At 36.3% G+C, this 20,724-nt stretch overlaps 2 protein-coding genes across 2 annotated transcripts; both read left to right on the plus strand.

The window, feature by feature from the left end:
- On the plus strand, positions 1–9,059 carry LOC576326 (regucalcin). The gene is made up of 6 exons (XM_776645.5): positions 1–502; positions 3,148–3,330; positions 3,615–3,727; positions 6,004–6,118; positions 6,781–6,912; positions 8,179–9,059. The coding sequence occupies exons 1-6, from the start codon at positions 349–351 to the stop codon at positions 8,385–8,387; spliced, it is 906 nt and encodes a 301-aa protein (XP_781738.3). The 5' UTR covers positions 1–348; the 3' UTR covers positions 8,388–9,059.
- Positions 9,060–10,811: 1,752 nt separating this feature from the next.
- On the plus strand, positions 10,812–20,594 carry LOC105444778. The gene is made up of 4 exons (XM_011679472.2): positions 10,812–11,138; positions 13,521–13,710; positions 16,248–16,286; positions 17,463–20,594. The coding sequence occupies exons 2-4, from the start codon at positions 13,626–13,628 to the stop codon at positions 17,720–17,722; spliced, it is 384 nt and encodes a 127-aa protein (XP_011677774.1). The 5' UTR covers positions 10,812–11,138; positions 13,521–13,625; the 3' UTR covers positions 17,723–20,594.
- The last annotated feature ends 130 nt before the right edge of the window (positions 20,595–20,724 follow it).

Consider the following 20,724-nt stretch of genomic DNA (forward strand, 5'->3'; position numbering starts at 1 on the left):
CAATTATTTTGTGTCTATTGTGTGTAACACCACAGGCCTAACAAAAAACAATAACAATTCACAGTTGAGAACTTTACAATACATGGTTTTCATATAAATCCGACGCAATATCATAACAATACTCGTTAAATAATTGGATGCTTAATGCCCAGTCAACCTCGCCAGTGCATTGCGACCCTCTTTTCCACGTCAATGGCAAAACACTCGCACTAAATGTACGATAAATTATACACTGTACGTTTGCCAACGAGCAATTAAGACGTCGAACGTGTTATTATATTGTGTCATTTGAGTCAGGAGCATACATCTTCAAAGTTCAATCTAGCCGTGGTCTGACGTGCCTATACAATGTCTGTCGAAGTCGTTCAGAAGAATGTCGGCTATCTTTTGGAAGGACCGCATTGGGACCCAGCTTCAGGAACCCTTCTCTATGTCGATATCTTAGGACAGATCGTCTACAGATACAATCCTGAGACGGGGAAGACCATGGAAGTCAAGATAGGTGAGCATGAGACATCATGCAATCTAACAATATCATCATAGCTAGGCTACTATTTATTTGAGTTGTGTCTTATCCTCGGTACGTATACAGGGGTGTGGGTATTTATGTTGTAACACATTATATGCTGGAAGTAAGATAGCAAGCACTGAGAATTGAATGACCAATACTTAGCTTAGAAGCATTGAGATGAGCATCACAATTTGGCTATGAGCATGAAAGACACTGCAGGTCAATGTTTGTTGATCGAGATATCATCTACCAATATCATAAGCTTCTCATTTACCACAAACAAGTTATTTTGTTATCCCAACTATATATATTATATATATATATATATATATATATATTATTGAGTAAGGGAGACTAAAGGGACATAGTTGCAACTCCGAGTTGCACGCCTTGCAAGCGATCATCAGGCAACTGATAGCATTCTTAAAAGTACATGTATTGATTACTCTACAACCTGGGTACAAATACGCACAAAATAAGACCTAACTATTAAGCAGTGAGTATGGGGACGGCCATAGGGTTTGTAGTTTTGTACACAATATGGCCCGAATTCACAAAGCAAGGTTTGAGCTCAAACCTTGCTTTGTGAATTCGGGCCTTTGTGTTCGTACTTATCAACTATTTCTAATTGAATCGTGTACAACAGTTTTGCCATAGTCTATTTTCGAGAAAAACGGACTTATAAACAAGCGTGTCTATTGTGACTTTATGAATACTGGATAGGTATCTTCATTTTGGAACTGACTTTTAACATGCGTGTCTATGGAATTTTGACTCTTTGAATTTCCTTCTATATACTTTGTGATTGACTTTCTGAGGAATGTTTACAACGCCGTTGTAGGTCAGGTCAATAGAATTTTGTAGGCCGTTGTCAATATCTATTGTTCGATCAAGTAAATAAAGGAAAAGGGATTTTTCCCATACTGTGATCCTCGCATGGCAACACGAGGAAGCGTATTGTAGCATATGTGTACAGGGTATTGAATTTTTGTATAGGTATACGTGTATTTTGTATCTGAATTATGCCTACCTCTTTTCAGCAATAGTACAGTTGTTTCTTATTGATAGTGCATTGACTTTATGAACCTCTCAACAGACTTTGGACTTTCACACAACACTTTGATATATTCATGGCTGTGTTTGAACTCTCTCAAAACATCATTCTGGACATACTTTGTATGTTGTACGACTATTCTGACGTAGAATACACACATCAATGAAGTAAAACACTATGTAGTACAGAAATTTTACTTTATTTTATTTGATTTGTTTCCGTATCAATGTGTACAACTTCATGCAAAACAGATTTAAAGACAAATATAACAATTACAATTTAGTTATGTTACAAGGGAACAGAGATAAAATATATAAAGCATTTGTAACTACAGAAATAGAACCTAAGTCACAATACTATATTATTTTATCGTGAATATGTAACAACTGTAAATTGTACAGCAAACATAAAGGCCCGAATTCACAAAGGAGGTTTGAGCTCAAACCTTGGTTTTCGTACGTCATATGACGCGTTTTACGTGTTTTTTACAAACCTGGTTTGTAAAGAACAAAAGGAGGTTTGGCGAAACAAAAGGAGGTTTGAGCTCAAACCTTGCTTTGTGAATTCGGGCCATAGTGTATAAGTATAAATATTTTCAAAACATAAAACATATAGCAAAGTTTTCTTTATTTTTATGACCCGTACAGGTATGCACGTTTAAACTCAGAAAGGTCGATTGATGTACAACATGTTGAACTAGAGTAAATTTGTAATATATATTATTGTCTACGAAGAGCTTTTTGTAAAGGTGATTTCAAGCCTTAGTTGTCGCTCCCATCTGAACTCTCCGTCTCCTCTTCGCTATCATCGTCATTCTCATCCTGATACTGCTGGAATAAGCCCTCGAGTTGCGGACCGTGTCTTGCTAAGACTCTTTGCACTGCTTTCCGAAGATTCATGCCATTTTTGTTTACTTTTTCCGTGAGATCAGACATAATTTCACGATTGATGTCAGCTCCTCCAAGGTACACGTTCTGCTGCAAGAAGTTGGAGTAAAGATCGAAAAAGCTGCGTTTGATAGCCCAAATAACTTTCACGTGAGCCTTTTCTTTGGCTTCTTCTTCGTCCATTCCCTCGGAGATATAAGGCTCTTCGTGAGTTATTTTGCACTACGTCACCAATTGACAACGCCTTTAAACAAGATTGACACCCAGGGAACTCTTTTTTTCTTCTCGATTTTACGCCCTGAACAACATATGATTATTTTATATTTATCATCTCATGATTTATCTTTTGCATCTTATTTGTAATTGATCATATTTATATCTCATGTCATTTATGTTTATCTGTGTATAGTTATGTATCGTACCATCAACTATAAATGAGGAGAGCCTCCTATAGAAACTCAGATTTTGTTTGTAATCCTCAGGCAGTTATGGCTTTTTCCCCTGTTATTGTATTTATTATTGCAATTCGTTTTCTTGTATTCATTGTTATTGTTATACTCCTTTATGTTCCTGGAAATGAAATTAAAAAATAAATGAAAAATAAGCGACCTCTCCGTGTGTATGGGACCCCAAATGACCAAACACCTTGAACTTGCTTATTTATTCCTCCACCATGACCTTTGCTCTGGTCATAGGTCAACAGGTCGGTGCCGTCGTACCCACTCGTAGCGGGCGTACTCTGGTTGCAGCGGCTCATGCGATAGGGTTTCTCGACTGGGAGACAGGAAAGATCGATACGCTGGTTGAAGTTGAGAAGGACAGGGCGGAAACGAGATTCAATGATGCCAAGTGCGACGCGGCCGGGAGATTCTGGGTCGGTAAGTCTGCAAGAAAAAGAAAACGAATAACCCCATGCATATACACACTCGACTGTTACCAATAACTACTGAATCATTTTTTTCTTACCTCTTTTCATGAAATGACTGTTACGCTATGATTTATTCTTGATAGAATCTCAGGACTTTTTTATAATCAATCTCATGACGGTGCTAAATTTGAACCTTGAGATACGTGGTGCAATTAATAAAATAGGGAAACAAAAGCCCCATGCATTCTCAAACTAAGCGTCTGTATGTATTTCAATTTTCTCGTGTGTATGCAGGTACGATGGGATTCAAGAGTTTACCCCCTGGTCTGAATGAAAGTGTCCTGCCTGGTTTGGCGTCACTTTATTGTCTTCATCCAGATAAGACTCTGACTACAAACCTACAAGATGTAAGTCCACACTCGTTTACCTCATTAGTTCAGTCCAGTTCAGTTCATTTTATTCAAAATTACACAAAGCATGATATAATCTGTTACATAAAAAGAGACTGGTAATAGTACATCAATCAACATATTCTAACTTGATTAAATCATAATAGATAGTCCATATCTAGACCCGCGCTACGGCGGGGTATAGAGGGCTCGAGCCCCCATACTTAAAAAAAAAAAAGGATGTTAAAGAGAAATAGAGAGATACCAACCAAAGCCCCAGCAAAAAATAAAAAATAAAAAATTCCCTGCTAAATGCGAGACCACATTTACCAAATGCGCAAAAGGGCATACCTAATTCAGCAAAAAAGCGCGAAACAATAGGAAGTACAAGAAGTAAAAACACGGAGGCATCGTCAAGCATATCGGCAAAGCTTCCGAATTCGGCAGTTTGTGGATTCAATAAATCTGCTTATTTCAATCTGCGCATATATGCGAATTTAACGAAACAAAATTCCTCGCATGCACTTCGTTATTAGTGTCACATATTTGTGGCAGATTTGTTTTGTTGAGCAATATATAACGGAAAGGGTCGCGCTAAGTTGTGTTTTTGCGTCCCGGACTCACCAAAAAAAAAAAAAATCTCACGCACAAATTTTGCCAAAGCCGTGAGTAATTGCACAGTGTCCCCCACACTTTTTAGGTACCCCTAGAGGGCCCCTTTTTACATAGCTAAAGTGCCCCCTTTTACTTCAGATAAGTGCCCCCATTTATTTATAATAGTTGTACGTTCCACGTTCTTAAAAGAGCCTCTTACCACCTCTGATAATTAAGTGCCCCCTTCACTTATGATAATTGCCCCTATTCAAATCTGAGAGGTGCTCATTTTACTTTAACAAGTGCCTTTTTCTTTTTTAATAAGTGCCATTTCTCACCTCAGATAAGTACCTCCTTTTATTGTGACACGTGTGACCTTTTTCTTTGTAATAAGTGCCCTTTTCCTTTCTGATAAAGCCTCTTTTCTTTTTTAATAAGGGTCACTTCCCTTTCTCATAATGCCACTTCTATTAAAATCTCTTAGATGCCCGTTTTCCTTCGTTATAAGTGTCCCTTTAATTTATTACAAGTGCCCCTATTCATCTCAGTTTAGTGCCCATTTTCAGGTACAAGAAATGCACCTTCACCTCTTATAATTGCCTCTGTTCAATTCTGAGAGATATTCCTTATATTTTGACAAATTTCTCTTTTCCTTTGTATGCCCTCTTTTCATTCTATTAAGTGCCCCTTGTCATCTCTGATGAGTGCCCTTATTCAAATTGAGAGGTGCACCTTTTACTATGTAATAAGTGCCCCATTCGATGTCTGATAAATGCCCCTTTTATGTTGACACTTGCCTCTTATCCTTTCTAATAAGTGCTTTTGTCCTTGTGATAATTGCCCCTTTCCTTTGTCAAAGGTGCCCTTTTCCATCTCTGATGAGTGCCCCTTATTAAGTGCGAGGAGTCCCATATTTTTGCCTCTGGTAATTCCCCTTGTTCCCCTCAATTTACTATGACATGTGCTCTTTTTGTCCTAATAAGCGTCCATTTACCTTGGTATAAATGCCCCCTTTTCCTTTCCCCCTGAAATGTGCTCCTATAATATCAAGCGAAAAAGAGCAACTTTTCTTTAATTTCACCCAAGGCTGGCTCGCTACGCTCGCTCGCATTTAAATTTGATATAATTATGTTTCTTATCAAAGATCTCTTCAGTCTTTCATGACTAGATTGTGCTTAAGACACCACCAGGATTGTCTTTTCCTCTTTATAATATATAATATTATCGCACTGCGACCTCACAAATTTGAGAATGATTGCTCGCTTCGTTCGCTCGCAAATAGATTTTCATACCATCACTCTCAACTGCAAAGTACGTGTATGATGCTTTATAAGCAGTACCTTGAGCCATGTAAAGGAAGAAACAATGAAATCATCCCTGATAATGTTATCACAATGTAGGGGTGTATACCAATGTCTAAAAAATATGTAGGTGCCCCCCCCCCCACACTTTCAACGACGCTCCGCCGCCCCGGCCTGCTTAAACCCCTGAGTTTACGGGGGCGAACCCCATGCTAATATTACACTCTACCTGATCGTAATACTTAAGCCCCCCCCCCCCCCCCCACACGCACACTTTGAAAAACGTAGCGCGGGCCCTGCATATGGTATACATTGTAGATTATTTTTCGTCAGTAAGCCCATATACATATTCTCTGTCATCAGATCAACTTTTTAATTCCTTTGCTTGTTTGTTTTCAGGTTGGTTTATCAAATGGTATGGCGTGGACCGCAGATAACAAGACCATGTATTACATTGATTCTTTGGCGCGTGGAGTAGATGCTTTCGATTACGACATTGTCAATGGCACAATAGGTGAGGGATTTATTATTGAGCGTAACCTTTATTTACTTGTTTCCTTCTTTCTTTATTTCATTAATTTATTCACTTATTTATAAATTTCTCTTTTCTCCCAATTTATTTCTGTATTCATAATGTATCCGTTTATTCATTATTTTGTGTATATATCTAACTATTTATTTGAGTATTTATTCAGGATCTCGTAATTCAGTCGCGGCGCATTGCCCCTCTTAGGCACAGGTTACGCAAATTATTACCGTTGATAATGATGATGATGATGATGATGATGATGATGATGATGATGATGATGATGATTATGATGATGATGATGATGATGATGGTTGTGATGGTGGTGGTGATGATGATGATACTACAACTCCTTTTTACCACCACTACTACCACTACTGATAGTCTGATAATAATACTTCTACTACTCGTAATGTTATTATTACTATCAATAACAGAAAAAATGATGAAAATATGAAAATAACAATAAATTATGTGAATATACAGTATCTAGGTATTATATCTATTAAACTACTTTTGAACAATTTCTGTCAAAAATTTAAACATGAATATTAATGCTACCTTTATCAATCTAATTATCACCAGGATAATAGGACCTGTACACAAGTAATATACAATGGGATTGTCTGAATATTTCTCATTTTATCCAGCTAACCGAAGACGAATTATAACTATTCCCGAGTCGGAGGGAATTCCGGATGGGATGTGTATAGACAGCGAGGGTATGCTGTGGGTTGCTCACTTCTTTGGAGCAGCTGTCAAGAGATACAACCCGATAACTGGTGAATATTTTCGTTATCTATCTACTTATTTATCTTTCCATCGATGTATCTATCCATCTATCTTTCTATCCATCTATCCATCTTTTCATCTATTCATCTGTCCTTTTATATATCTATATTTTCATCCTTTTATATATCTATATTTTCATCTATCTCTCTATCTTCCATCTTTCGATCTATCCATATATCTATCTATCTATCTATTTATCCACATATCATTCTATCAATTACATCTATCCATATTAATCTATCTATTTATCCATCTACCCATCTATCAATATATCCATATATATATATATATATATATTTATCTATCTATCTATCTATCTATCTATCCATCCATCTATCTATCTATCCATCTATCTATCTATATATATATATATATATCTATCCATCCATCTATCTATCTATCTATCTATCCATCTATCCATATATCTATCTATATATAATATATTAATTATCTACCTATCCACCCATTTATCTATTTATCCACCCATTTATCTATCTGTCTATCTATCCATCCATCTATTTATCTGTCTATCTATCCATCCATCTATCTATCTATCCATCTATCCATCTATCTATCCATCTATCTATATATCTATCTATCCACCCATTTATCTATTTATCCACCCATTTATCTATCTGTCTATCTATCCATCCATCTATCTATCATTCTATCTATCCATCCATCTATCTATCTATCCATCTATCCATCTATCTATCCATCTATCTATATATCTATCTATCCACCCATTTATCTATTTATCCACCCATTTATCTATCTGTCTATCTATCCATCCATCTATCTACCATTCTATCTATCCATCCATCTATCTATCTATCCATCTATCCATCTATCTATCCATCTATCTATATATCTATCTATCTATCCACCCATTTATCTATCTATCCACCCATTTATCTATCTATCTATATATATCACGATAGTAAAGACTTCCGAAAAATCAACTCAAGAGCCATTTCAGTCTTATATTGCACCGACTACAGTATAATAGTTGATGCAAATGGCTATTGAAATTTCCATTGGCTGATTTTGTTTTAAAGTCTTTGCAATTACTATTAATCCATCCATTTATCTTTCTATCTACATACTGACAATGATTTCTTCTGCCGGCTGGGAGGTTGATATCAACATTTACCACATTATCATGGACCCTACAACAAATGCACATCTCTGTTTTGTGTAATTCTGAGGCACTGTTCTTATCCTATGATCTTTTTGTCACATTCGTTGTCCCTCAGGTGAGAAGATAAGAATGGTACAGCTACCCACCGATGTCATAACGAGTTGTTGCTGGGGCGGAGCCAATCTTGACGAACTCTATGTGACGTCATCAAAACTTTCGCTGAGTGACGAGCAGCTGAAAGTTCAAGATACCGCTGGATCTCTCTTCCGGGTCACTGGGCTAGGGGTCAGAGGCGTCAAAGCTGAAGTATTTAACGATTTGTAGTAAAGATTTTAACATTAAGAAAATGGAATAAAGGATCTTATCACATCTTTAATAAGACCTCTTATTGAATTAAGTTAAATGAATTACTGAAATGGTCAAGAATACTGGATATGCTGTTGTTCAATCGTTAACAGGCCATGAAAATGTCCTGCTAATGACGATGTCTACTTAATGACTCATTTCTAACTACATATGTCTGTTTAATGACGCGGTAAGGTATATATATATATCATGATGAATAAATATATATTTTGAAAATGAAAACGTATAAATAAAATATACATATTATCATGTTCTCGAATCGTCGAATTGATCCACTCGATTCAATCTGGTAAAAGAACACTGCAAGCAAATTCACATTTCGGAGACTTCACACATGTTATGTGGCAATAAAATGATTCAAATGTTTAAAGTAACTCTAAGCATCCGAACATAGAGTTATTATGAAGGCAATCTGTTTCATGTGAGATAACTAGTTTACTGGAATTTTATTTTCCCACTTCAATACAAAATGTCACAGCCGTGTTTTTTTTATTTTTGCACGTATTTCCTGTTTACTAATATTGCATTTTAACCGTGACGTAACGTATATAAATATATTTTCCTTTACAAACATTTAAATGAGATAAGAAAAGACAGATTTACACAAATAAACGCCTAAGTTGTCAGGTATATCTTTTTAGAGAAGCTTAATTGAGTTAATAGTGGAGAGGAGGAGGAGGAGGAGAGAGAGAGAGAGAGAGAGAGAGAGATGATGGAGAAAGAGAGTGAGTGAGATAGACAGAAGGAAGGGAGAGAGAGATAAGGACAAAGAGATAAAGAGTGTGAGAACAAAAGAAGAGAATACATGCACAATCAGTGAGAAAAAAGAGAGAGAAAGACAGCAGAAGGGAGGGGAGAGAGAGAGAGAGAGAGAGAGGGGCAAATAGAGGAAGAGTGACGAGGGAGAGGATGAAAAGGATAAGAGAGAAGAGAGTAGATAAAAGACGAAGAGAGGGATAAATCATAAGTGCTGGAAAATCAATGGGAGAGAGAGGGAGAATGAGAGAGAAGAACGCATCGGTCAGGTGAGGATTGGGAGAAACAGAGAGAGAGAGAGAGAGAGAGAGAGAGAGGATGGGGGTGCATTGATCGGGGAAGGCGCGAGTGGGCGTAATAGAATCAAATAAAGTCGGACCTAGATAGGAAATGAAAGAGAGAGAGAGAGAGAGAGAGAGAGAGCAAGAAAAAGGGAGAGAAAAAGAACGAGAAAGAGAGATTGAGATCGAGAGAAGTGTATAGATACAGGCAAACAAAGGAGGGGACTGTACAGAGGAAGAGAGAAGGCAGGGATCGGGACAGGGGATAAATAGAAAATGGGGTTTATAAAGACCAAGTGAATGGCCGATGATTAAGGCGAATCAGAGCATTGAATAATACATAACGCATAAAAGAGGAAAGCATATCATAATTTAGTTTTGTATTTTTAGACATTACGTAAAAAATGAATTTCCGCATTCCTACGAATGACGTAGGCAATTATACCTACCCTCCGTAACGCGACACAATCGACAATACAATTCTGAAGTCGATCATTTATTTGTTGATACGCCATCAGTTATTCTTTTATAAAATATTGGATATATGCATCACATCGATGTATCTAATGGCATATTTAGAAACGTTTTGATGTTCAATGTATAAATTAGCAATAACCAAGACAGAAAAAGGGTAAGTAAATCAGATACCACTCCACATCGATCCATACTTTTGACCTTTTCTTAAAGGTAAAGACCAGTTATGGTCATGCGATTGCATGTGAAAGAAACGTTGTGGAATCGATCAGAAAAGGTTGATCATCTAGCATCTAGCATCTAGCATCTGCAAGGTTCTGGAATCATCAAAATGATAAGAAATTTGGCCCATTCTTCGTAAAGTTACAAGCACTATACACAGAAAGATGTATATGGGACTACCCTATATCTCTCACAGACCATGAGAGAAACAAATTTACCAAATATATGAATTAGTAGGCGGTTTCCCGGCAAATTTTTTATCATCATGTACGGTCAAAACATATTCTTTCACATGATCGGTAATGAGAGCTTCCATTTCATTTTTTGAAATTGGGGCGTTTCCAATACTGGTCTTTACCTTTAAGCAAACAAATCTAATAATCCCTGATAAACGAACTATGGTATTATCGTATGATATAACTGGAGCTCGGAGTCCAGTCAATGCGGGAAATGTTATTGATCGCAATTATAGCAAATGACGCACTCCACTACGCTGGAGTTTCACCAAATTTCACCTTTTCATAAAAACTACCCAGTTTGTAATCGCGAGGTAAATTCTAATTCAAGGAAACCACCAGACCTTATCCGTACAAGGATCCCAAAATACAATCGAACAACAAAAGAAATCGTGCAAAGTCACTGATTTATTTCGAGGGCTTCAAGTGGTCCCGTCTGTACCATACACCATTCACAGAAAACGGGAATATACCAAACTGCACAGGGAAACAACCCATAGAGCGCCAAAACAAACACAACTCAATTGAATATCGTTGAATGCGTGCGATAGTTATGACATATGCTCAATAGTGACGTCAGTTTTCAGTACTAGACCACATTACTTGATGAGTTAATAAGGCCGCCATGGACATCTGTGTTACCTGACATCTACGATAGGTATATCCGACATAATTGACATCGGGATTCGAATGATGTCCAGATCGAGAGAGGAATGAGAGCTGTTTAGTACCTGAAAAAGGTAAGACTAAATGGATATAGGGGATTTTCAGTAATAGCTTCGTTACCAAACAACAAATCTAGGCCTTGAAAAAAAGTAAACAATGATGTCCAAATCTTCGTGTTCTTGTTCCTGTGCTTTATCTGTATTAGCTCTTGTTCTTGTTTTTAAATGTGTTATAATAATTATATACCGTATACATAATTTAAGTATTCAGTGAAATCAAACCAAACCAAACGATACAATACAAAACAAGGTATAACAATATATAAATATTTAGTATATAAATACAGAGTAGAAAAGGTACAAGATAGAGAACAGGTCGAGGGAGGACCGGCGTTAAAGATTGGAAATCTTAGTTGTGCCGGCCCTAGCGAGAAGAAGGAGAAGTAGAAGAATATTCTTATTCTTGTTCTTGTTTTTCTTCTTTAAGAGGTTTGGCCGGGAAAAATGGCCCGTGTCACTCTTCCTTTGTGCATATAAGCTGGGAAGTATTTTAATAAATATACTAATAATTATTATTACGATTTATCATTATTATTATTAACATTATGTTAATTATAATTATTCGGCAAGGACAAAGCAAGAGAGCAGCGAATGCAAAACAGTCATAAGATATAAAGAGAGTTAAATGGATGCCAGGTAATAACCATACTCTTTGTACATAAAAAACCAGAATGGCACTTGATATATCTGATAACCTTTTGTTTCCTTTTCTTGGTAGATGATCTTTTTAGCTTTGTGCTTCCCCTTTTATATAATCCTGAACTTGCCCCTTACCTCCAAAAGCACTACTTTTGCAATACCTAAACGCATTGTTTGACCTAAATCAACAAAAACCGTAAGCAGAAATGGATTCTGTTTAATAATTTTTTTTTTTCGAGTGTATTTGTACATTATGCGTCCAAAGCAACATGAGGAAATGAAAATATGCACGTACCATAAGGCTTACATCTGGTGGCTTATCATGTCATTTGAAAATAATATTCCAATGAGAAAACAGAGGCGGATCCCGTATTTTGTGGCCGGAAGGAGGGGGGGGGGGGAGTGGCATAAGTCGAAAAAAAAATATATGTCCACAAATACCCCCTCCAAAAAGAGAAAAAGGAAGGAATAATGTCATAAGGTACAAAATAGATTTTGTATAGATTTTCTGCACCAGGGAGGGAGTAGCCTAGTAGCATAAACCCAAAAATTCTCTGACAAGAAAACACCACTTCCAAAAAAGGAATGTATATTTGCAGCAGAAAGGTGGAGGGGGAGGGGCACGTTTTTAAAATATTTTTCTACATTATGTATAATTATAAAGGTATGATGAATTTGCTTTTCAGGGGGAAGGGGTGTTTATTATGTTCCCTTCCGCATCCGCCATTGCATTATAGGAATATTTATTTAGGTAATAACATACGGCATTGGTATGTTTACAATTGACCAATTAATCACACATCATATACTTTCATTATCATAATGGCCTTAGGCGTATAGACATACAGTCGAATTATGCTGGGAAGAATACTTGTAAATTCCTGTTACTAAAGTATATTTTCTCTCCCCTTTCTTCTACCAGTTGTTTAAAGCTGACATTTATTTAATTCATCAATAAAAAAAAACACATTAACAAAGTCTATCAAACGGATCACGAAATTAAAATGCATAAATGAGGAGACAGCTTAAAAAGGCAAAAAACCGATTCGTGCTGCCACCGAAAAATAAACTAACAAACAAGCATGATAAATGTATACATAAACAAAAAGATTACAGAGAAGCATAACAAAATGATAAAAAACAAAAGTGGGGAAAAAAGCATGATCATAGAATAAGTAAATTAAGAATTATAAGTATTTAATATTACTAATTTTATTCTCCTTTTGAAGACATTGAGGGAGGATACTAGTCTGTCTTCCTTTTTCTCCATCCTATTGAAGATAATTTTAGAATGGTGAATAGACTTTTAAAATAGTTTTATTTCAAAGGGAATAACTCTCAACACACCATTTGCTATTTAAAGCCACTTGACTTTCATGATTACACAACTTAATTTTATTTATACAACGTTTTATGTACACGTATATAGGAGAGAGAGAGAGAGAGAGAGGGGGGGGGGGGATAACAGAAATTAAATGATATTAAATAAAGAAAACCTGATTAACTCGACCCCTTTCAGTGTTTGCTGCCTATGGTACGATGCACTTCTTAACAATACGTTCGAATAGGCAGCCATTATGAAAATGCAACCGATGCATAAACAGGATTTAGCTTCATAACCATATCTTGTATAGTTAAAACTCCTATATTTCAACCCAACGCCCGTGTGGGTCCAAAAAGACGAATACTATGACAATCCAATTATCAAATATTTTGAGTTTTAAGTAATATCATCTTTTCTTTTATTCATTTTCAAAGCATTACATGTTATAGCCGAAGACCGGCGGAAGAAGGAGGAAATAAATTTTGATGACACTTTGATACTATTAGGCGACGGTGATCACGTGGCAGTATAGATTCAGTATGGAATCTGAGAAGATAATATTAATTCTTGCGGTTGTGTTCATGTACATCAGTAGGAGAGTCACTACAGCCCAAGATAATGAGGGTAAGTGAAAAAGATATACTTGAAATATTGATAACAACGAGAAGCTACTACTACTACTAATACTACTACTACTACTACTACTACTACTACTACTAATCAACTACTACTACTACTACTACTACTACTACTACTACTACCACTACTACTACTACTACTACTACTACTACTACTACTACTACTACAACTACTACTACTACTACTACTACTACTACTACTACTACTACTACTAATCTACTACTTCTACTACTACTACTACTACTACTAATCTACTACTACTACTACTACACCTACTGCTGCTGCTACTACTACTGCTGCTGCTACTACTACTACTACTACTACTACTACAACTACTACTACTACTACTACTACTACTACCACTACTACTACTACTACTACTACTACTAATCTACTACTACTACTACTACTACTACTACTACTACTACTAATCTACTACTACTACTACTACTACTACTACTAATCTACTACTACTACTACTACTACTACTACTACTACTACTACTACTATTACTACTACTACTACTACTACTTCTAATCTACTACTACTACTACTACTACTACTACTACTACTACTTCTACTTCTACTACTCCCACCACTACTATTAATACTACTAGCACCACAATGAATACTACTACTTCTACTACTAGTACTTCTTCTCCTTCTCGTTATACTGCTATTAATACATAATGATGATGATGATGACAATGAAGATGATGATGATTCACACAAAGTTTGATGAAACGTATTTTACAGTCCCTTGTGCTGACATACGCATGAGGATATTTCTATGAATGGGAATTTCAAGCAAGATTTGCTCAATATGATTTCAAAACCTCATAAAGCACAGTCATTTTCTTTACACTACATAATCAACCTAATTAACCAAACTCCTGTGTGGAACAATATCATAGTATTCAATTAAACATGAACAATTTAATTGTCCTTCCACAATACCCACGTATATATCACATATGATAGATAATTATTCAAGAATTCAGACAAATTTTCGTCCTGGTTTTCACGAAGTGACGGTAGTGAGGAAAATCGTCACGCAAAGTGAATGCAATTTTTGTTCACTACCGTCACTCCGTGAAAACAGCGACGTTTTGATGAAATGTGTTTCCAGTCCCATGTACTTTAATACGCGTACAACATTTTTCACTGAATTAAAATTTTCAGCAAGATTTACTCAATAGGATGGTTCCAAAATCTCACAATGCACAGTTATTTTTTACATAATACAGAATCCACTTACAGCCAGACAATATCTCGCAAAATGTAATCGCATGACTAACCCTTTTGTGTGCATATTGTGCTATGCTAGCCAGTGACTTTTCGTGACAAAAAAACAACTACATGTGCATGTAGATCTAAAAGCAAGCCTGGCCGTACCATAATTTTTCTTTTAAGATCAGTTTAATATCTGAACTTGTCAAACGTTGTGGAGTAATAAGGAGACCTACCTCCGGTAATTAATTCATTATTCACTATTGATTTCTACGGTATTGGATGAATCTTAACCTTCATGTAGCGATCTGTTTTGATCCTCTATCCAACATAACAATTACCTGAGATAAACTCTTCTTTTTCCATACCGTATTCATTTATGTTAACGTTTACCACAACAGAAGAACAAAGCAATATTCTAGTCTATTTCGGTATTTGGGTCGACCAAATTAGCAAGAAATTCATTAAACCATGAGATTTGCTACGAACAGTAACCCGATTCAGATTCAGATTTAGATTTAGATTCTAATTTATCATTTTGTAGTAAAAACAAAAACTCCCACACAAGGAAAATTGGTCTCCAATGGCAAAATGAACCATATCCATGCTACCATCAACATAACAACATAACAGACCATAATAAATACCATCAATACGCCAAATGGGTGGTTTTTTACAAGGTTTAATTTCCAACAAAAGAGAGGACCTCTAAACTTTCCCGTCCATCATCGTGACTGTGCACCTGATGACATTATCATCATCATCATCATCATCATCATCATCATCATCACCATCATCAAAGTAAAGCAAGTAGAAGTAGATCCTTTTTTATCTTCAGGGTTCTGGAATCTCAAATCGATGGGAAATCAGTGTCTTTATTTTGCACATAGGTAGAGACGGTTTTGATCGTAATAGATTTAAAAGCTCAGACTACCAACGTTAATACTCTATCTTGCTTTGAAAGTATCGATGAAGTTTGAGTCTATTAATTCTTGGGGAAGACCTTTCCAGTCGAACACCACTTTGAAGCTTGAAAAAAGCATGTCCCACTGTCTAAACGCGAGACTTTTTCTTCAATATTTTAAGAGAATGTCCCCGAGTGTAGGTGTTGCTTGATATTGTGAAGAAGTGACTTGGATCCAACTACTCTATTACTGAAAAAGCATTTCCTTGTGTGTAAACGAGACCCATTCTTGAATATCTTCAGGGCATGTTCTCGACTTGGGTATTAATTGATGTGGTGAAGAAGTGACTTGGATCCAACCTTAACACGAATTTGTTTCTTCTTACAGATGAGCAGCAGTCGTCGTCCTACTCGTTTCATTCTGTTGGTAAGCTATGATTGATTTGTAATGCTGATATATATTATGATGTACTGCTCACGTTATGGCTGCAGAATCATAACGAATATGGTATTTTTAAAGAGGAATAAACACACTTTCTAATGATAATAATCAAAGCAATGATTATGCCATGAAAAGAGAGCTATAATCCATCTCACTTAATAGGTTCCATATTTGTTTTGATGGGTTTAGTTGGAAGAAGGAAAAAAGAACGGCAAAGAGATACATGTACAGTTCGGCACACTTGGATAAACATCATTTCAAATGTGCATTAAAGGTATAGATCAGTTCTGGTCATGCGATTGCATTGTGAAAGAAACGTTGTGGAATCGATCAGAAAAGTTTGATCATCTAGCATATAAGTACTGGTGTGTACTGCAAGGTTCTGGGATCACCAAAATGTTAAGAAATTAGGCCCAGTCTTGGTAAAGTTACAAGCATTGTACACAGAAAGCTGCATATGGGACTACGCGATATCTATCCAGGCCGGATAGATATGATAAATTACTAAATATATCAATTAATAGGTGGTTTCCCGGCAAAATTTGGACCATCACGTATTAGTCAAAATATATTCTTTCACATGATTAGTAATAAGAGCTTCCATTTAATTTCTTTGAGAGGGGGAGGGGGGGGGGGGCGTTTCCAAAACTGGTATACACCTAATAACTGTGCCACCTTTTGCAATGCAGTGAATCGGAACATCATATTATAATGATTCTATTGTTAATCTTACAGCTGTCACAATATGGAGTTATGGTAGTAATTTCAAATATAATTAAAATCCGAGGATTGTATGAATGAAATCATTAGCAGACTATTCTTTGTGAAAACAAAATTGAAGGAAATTGTTACGTCCAGTGCTTATACTAACGTGATTGTGTCTGTTTTTAAGTATGCGGCTAGGGGACGCATGGCTGTAAGTCTCCACAAGAAACTTGATGATATGGATAAATGCCTTACCAAAGGGAATTACTATTTCCAATTGGTTTCGAACCCAGGAATTCCTGGTTACGAGACCACTGCTCTCCCGCTGTGCTTTGAGTTTTACACCTAAGTATAGCGATTATAATAGTTTTGTCCTGATCGTTTTCTCTTCGTAGTATAATAACCCGCACTTTTAATAAGTGATTCCTATATTCTGCTTTCTTTCTGATCTTCCAGAGCTCAGCTTCTGGATCGCTCTCGGACTGGCAACGTCAGTCATCTTGACCTGCCTCTGCTGTATTTTCTGCTGCAAACGAAAGTCATTCATCGGCCAACCTGGAGGGCCAACTGCACTGGAGCAAGGACAGGGGAGAGACGGACAAGTAAATAGCGCCCTCGACTATTCCTGCCCTCCGCCACCTTATTCAGAAGCGCCCAAATACGCCCTCAGTAAGGAAACCGATGGATTGCCCGACTACTCAGAAACTTATTTATAAAACTGAGCAAAGCTGGAATCATGAACTGAAGTAGTAAAGTCGTCCAAATCGTTTATTTTCATACGCTTATCATGTATTAACCATGAACATTCTTCATGGACAACATGAAATTATAACAAAATGGTTGAGAGATTTACACACTTGACTGGAGAAGCAATGGTCGTGGGTTCGAGACCCGGTATCATTTGACAAGCCCTTAATCTATATTTGCCACTCTCAACCCAGGCCTTAAATGGTAACCTATTGAAGGATTTCCAAGAAGGCTGTGGAATTGGTAGCCTAGCTAAAGCCGGTGTAATATTATAGGAGCGATTTGAGACCACTTTGCTTGGGGGATCTTCCAACAATATTATTATTAATTTCATCATTATCATTATTGGTAATTAAGAGATTAATTCACGTAGCGTTATTGAGAGATACGATTATGTAATCACTAACTTATGTCTTAGTCCTGTCCGTTCTGAAGCACGAACAAGAAGACGCATACTATCGTGTAAGAGATGCTCAAAACACAGACAGTTCCCTCTCCAAGGACACTGTTATAGCTAGATCATCGTGTGGAGATCCTTCTACCGGCCATCTCGGCCCTCTATCTTCAAAAATTGTGAGCGACAGGAGGCGGGAAAGCAACACCCGTGAATGATGCCATTTCCAGTTGCCAGTTATGACGCATTTGCATGGGATTGAAGAAGCAAAAAACATGTATAACTATGTATATGAGGAGCAAAACTTCCAGCTAAAAGTTGAAGATGTCTAAACCTTCTAACGCAAGGTACTAGCTTACTGGAAGGAAACAAATTGCTGTCGGTTATCTCCCTGCTTCAGGGGGAAGGGGGGGGGGGGGGGGTCGGTTGATGGTGAGGATTGGTTGATGCTTTAGACTATCAATATAACTATGCTGTTTATAATCACGTTCGCTCAATCTGTTTTCTTTTCTCCTGCTAAGACCGGAACGAATCATGTGGGGATCTCATTGTTCCTTATTGCTATCAATAATCGAAACCCGTTGTCTTTCGTTTTTTATTTATTTTTTTTAAAAAAAATCTAACTAATATCTAAAAGTGAAATAACATATATCCTTTTATGTAAATATAATACGTTCCTCATGTTGATTGCAGATGCGAGAAAGAAATAATTGAAGATGGTGAAAGCTGTGAAAACCTAATAAGCAAAATAATATAGCTTTGAATAATATTCTGCAAGAAGGATCGTGACTTTCATAGAGTGCAATACGATATCGGATATGTTTTTCTACATATTCTTTTCATTAAAAGAAACTTGTTATAAGAAATATTGAAACAGGGTCAAATTGACAATGTCTCTTCAATTCATTATTATTATCGATATAGTTATTTGTTCATATCGTGCGATTTTTTTCAATATGACATTTAAACTCTTTTTATGATATAAAAACTTGCGTTTAAGTTTCCTGGTGTTTGTAAACGGGGTACATAAAATCCGATATAATTTTATTTCATTAATCTATTTATGTAATAAGAATACAATGGTTTCTGCATCTGTATCAACTTTTGTCAGCACTAAATGATGGATGGTTACAATTATCAAAACATTTCTGTTATCCGTTTTGGCTGATTAAGAAGGATGTCTTTTTATACTTTGAATTGTGACAAGTTGTCGCTTTCTCCAGGTCGATGGGTTTGGAACTTACAAAGGCCAATAAACCACAATCGATCGATTCTAATTGTTTTTATTATTTTGTATTTTCAATGTGATTAATTCAGCTACGCTTAGGTTTATGGAAGCATATGATATTTTTGACTGATTATACTGTAACGTAATTTATATAGTATAACACATTTCTTTTATTTTTTGTGTTGTTAAATGACTTCTTAGTTACTATATATTAAACGTGATATATACAATTTATATGGGGAAAGACCCACCTGGCTACGGTAGAATACAGAGCCGTTGATTAGGAGAGTTTGGCCAACACGGTTCGAGTTGGGCACACAATGGCGAATACCGTTATGTTAGGCAAGTACCGACAAAAGAATATACACCTTGCCGTACCCAACTGAACCAAGATGGCCAAACTCTTTGTACAGATGGGTCTGGTGGAACATAATATGCTGTAGCTTCCTCTATCGTTATATTTAACCAGATCCCACCCAGCCATGCAAGAGGAATTATTCACAGTCTAGCGCAATTCAACAAAGGAGTTGTCAACTATTTGTGTAGTTTAGTGTCATTTTAACATACAAGTGCTTCGGATATCATTATTGCAATGGTATCATGGAGTCTTCTGATATATAGGAGTTTTCAAAAGAATATTTTTAACGTAAGATGAATACATATGCGGTACACTATCGAATATAATTGTGTAACCTACATTCTATTCTAAGGTTAAAGCTTCCCACCTTATGATATTTGTCTTCCAATGTTGATGTGTTAGCAATGTATGACCTGGAGTCTAACCCCAATCAATATGACCAATGCCTTGTACAAGTATGAAAACGCACTCAATGTATGATGGTCGCGCGTTAAGGTACATGGTATGGGACTATATATACGGAATAATCATGTTTGAATGTTAATATAATAATAATAACATTCTATGAACTACAGTGTCATATCAATTCTTGAGGACTGTCTAAATCGTGTTTCATGGTGCCTTTGTTTCTGCTCTATCATTTTCTAATATATGCCATGTATTACAAAAAAGCACGCACGAGATATACGTGAAACAGATATTATATATTTTAAATATAATTACGTCTGAGACAATGTTCATTGTACAATCGATACAATGAAACTTTTGTAGGTATACGTTTTGTACTGTGTTGCTAAATGCTCGACTATTCAACTCCTATATCAAGACAAATAAATCTATCATAATTTTTATACCAAAGTATCGACATTTTGATAACTGTATATTTTTGTATGTTTTGAAATGAAAAGTGCATATTTTCCTTTTACGACGAAATGCTCAGTATTCCTATTATCCACGTGTAGCATATGTTGCTTAGATTTTGTCTTCCATG

The sequence above is a fragment of the Strongylocentrotus purpuratus genome, unplaced genomic scaffold (genome assembly GCF_000002235.5).
Source record: "Strongylocentrotus purpuratus isolate Spur 01 unplaced genomic scaffold, Spur_5.0 spur5_scaffold_13, whole genome shotgun sequence".
Classification (NCBI taxonomy): Eukaryota; Metazoa; Echinodermata; class Echinoidea; order Camarodonta; family Strongylocentrotidae; genus Strongylocentrotus; species Strongylocentrotus purpuratus.